The sequence below is a fragment of the Papaver somniferum genome, unplaced genomic scaffold (assembly GCF_003573695.1).
Source record: "Papaver somniferum cultivar HN1 unplaced genomic scaffold, ASM357369v1 unplaced-scaffold_89, whole genome shotgun sequence".
NCBI lineage: Eukaryota > Viridiplantae > Streptophyta > Magnoliopsida > Ranunculales > Papaveraceae > Papaver > Papaver somniferum.
The window spans coordinates 619,514-622,023 of NW_020651970.1; the positions used below are offsets into that span (position 1 = coordinate 619,514).

Genomic DNA, 2,510 nt, shown 5'->3' on the forward strand with positions numbered 1-2,510 from the left:
TGGCAGATAAACCCTAGCTCAGCAAGGTTTATGACTATGAGTAAAGGATTTTTCGTGGTTATGTTACATGATGCTGAAACAAAAGAGAGGATTCGACGTACTAAATGGTATGTAAATCAACATGAGATCAAACTGATGGATTGGTACCCAGGTTTTGATCCTGAACGTCAAAAAACTTCCCATGCAAACGTATGGGTTCACTTTCCAGGTCTCCATGCAGAACTATGGACAGAGAAGAACTTGTTATCTATGGGGAAGGTATTAGGCACTCCCATTGTAGTTGATCAGAGAACTCTTAATCTAGAGTATGGTAACTTTGCCTCAGTTTTGGTGGATGTGGATTTTGCGAAGCACATTCCTAGTAGAATCAAGATTACAGCTGGGGGACGTACTTTCTGGCAATATTTGGAGATTCCACGGGCTCCAAAATTCTGTATGAAGTGCTGCATTATTGGGCACAATGATGATGAGTGCAGGAGGCAAACTAAGGGTGATGATAACTCTTCAAAGGCTGATACTACAGCAAAGGGAGATTCTTCCAAAGGCTGGCAAACTGCTAGGAATAGGAGGCAGCGTAAAGGAAAGAATGCTGAGAACTTTCCTGGTGGTGATAATGCTTCAAAAGATGCGGAGCATGATGCTTCAAAAAATGCGGAACATGATGGTGTTCTTGCTGTGTTACCAGGTGAAGTAGAGGAGAATGCTATTGGTGTGGAGGAAACCAATCAGCTTGAGAATGAGCTAGCTTCTTCTGAAGCTGTTTTTCATGCAGCGTCTGTAGCTTTAGAGAAAGCAAAGCAGGCGTTAGCTGAGAAAGGAGTATTAGCTAGTAGGTTACCAGTGGGTGAAATTGGAACCTCAGCTAAGTCAGTAGGGAGTGGTGAATTGGCTAGAAGTAATCACTCTATCACTGATAAGACTAATGCTAGCTCTTCTTCTACTCCTTTTGAAACTTCAGGAAGGAAGGGATGTGATGTTGTGGTGGACAATATTGAGAATTTGTCTCGCTACAAAGCTATTAATGAGAATGCTTGTGTGCTTTCTCCTAATAAATTCAATGTTTTGTCTGCTGAGTTGGGGTTGGATTCTGTGCAGCAATCCAATGAGCAAAGGGAGGAGAGTTCGGATGAAGAAATCACTCCAGAGAAGGCTTCGTCAGGTGTTAGGGGGTCTAAATGGTCTGACATACCCGTGGAGCAGCCAAAGAAATCTAGGAAACCTGTTAGGATTCGGATTTCTAATGATCAGAAAAGTACTTCTCAACAAAGTACAAATAAGGAGTCCAAGTCTGATTCGGAAACTGAGATCAATGATTTGGGAATTCGAGTTAGAAAGGGATTCTCCCCAGTTATACTTAAACGGAATTCTGATAGGATTCCTTATGCTAGTAATAATTCAAAGAATATAGTTTCCTGATGCGTGTGCTCTATTGGAATATCAATGGGGTGGCAAAGGTGGAGGCTGGGCAGAAGTTACGTGAACTTGTTCATGATCTGAAGCCGGAGATTCTTTGTGTTGCTGAGCCAAAGATTAAGTTCTCTGACAAGGTAATTTGTAAGTTAAATTTAACTGGTTTTATGAGGAAGGTTGTTCATAATTCTTCTATGCATAATATTGGGAATCTTTGGATCCTGTGGAGTGCTATTATTGAAGAGCCAGAGGTGGTTAATATGACTAGGCAAGCAATTACTGTTAGAACTGAGGGGGTTTTAATCTCTTTTATTCATGCTAGCTATATTCAAGTTTTTCGAAGAAGATTATGGTCTCAACTTTCAGCTGTGGATACTACAACTCCTTGGCTGATAATGGGAGATTTCAACTGTGTTCTTCGTCAAGATGAAAAGAATGGAGGCCGTGAGGTTCGTGTCTCTTGTATTAATGAGTTTTCTGATTGGATGGAGGATAATGATCTTTTTGAAGCAGATTCTTTGGGGTCTAAGTTTACTTGGACTAATGGTCAATCTGGTGTTGGTAGAATTCTTAGTAAATTGGATCGTGCTATTATCAATGAGCCTTGGTTAGCTAAGTTTTCGAATTGGCGGTGTAAAGCTCTTCCTAGGGAAGTTTCTGATCATTCAACGCTTATTGGGTTTCCTTTCCTTGCTCCGAGGCCTAGGCGTGCTCCTTTTCGTATCCAAAAAATGTGGTTTTCTCATCCTGATTTCTTGAGAATGGTGGAAGATTCTTGGAAGTCTCCGGTTTATGGTAATTTGGATTTTATTTTTCCTTATAAATTGAAAAGGTTGAAGGAGGCAATCAAATTGTGGAATCAAACGGTCTTTGGAAATGTTAATGCTAGGCTGAAACAAGCTCAACTTAAGTTTGAAGTGGCTTGTAGGAATTCTGATGAGGATCCTTTTAATACTTCTAAATTGAACATTATGAAGGATTCTCTGGTGGCGGTTCAAGATGTTCGTATGCAACATCTTACTATGTTGAAACAAAAGGCTCGTAATAGGTGGATTTTGGAGGGTTCTAGTAACACTTTTTTTTTCACAGCAATATAAACA

The 2,510-nt window shown here is 40.3% G+C and overlaps 1 protein-coding gene across 1 annotated transcript; it reads left to right on the forward strand.

Annotated features, from left to right (window-relative positions):
* The first annotated feature begins 249 nt into the window (after positions 1-249).
* On the forward strand, positions 250-1,416 carry LOC113346049. Its single transcript, XM_026589654.1, has one exon. It carries the CDS (start codon positions 250-252, stop codon positions 1,414-1,416), a length of 1,167 nt encoding a protein of 388 aa, XP_026445439.1.
* The last annotated feature ends 1,094 nt before the right edge of the window (positions 1,417-2,510 follow it).

What these genes read in the sequence shown, in the direction of transcription:
- LOC113346049 (XM_026589654.1), top strand. Translation starts at nt 250, where the DNA reads ATGGGGAAGGTATTAGGCACTCCCATTGTAGTTGATCAGAGAACTCTT.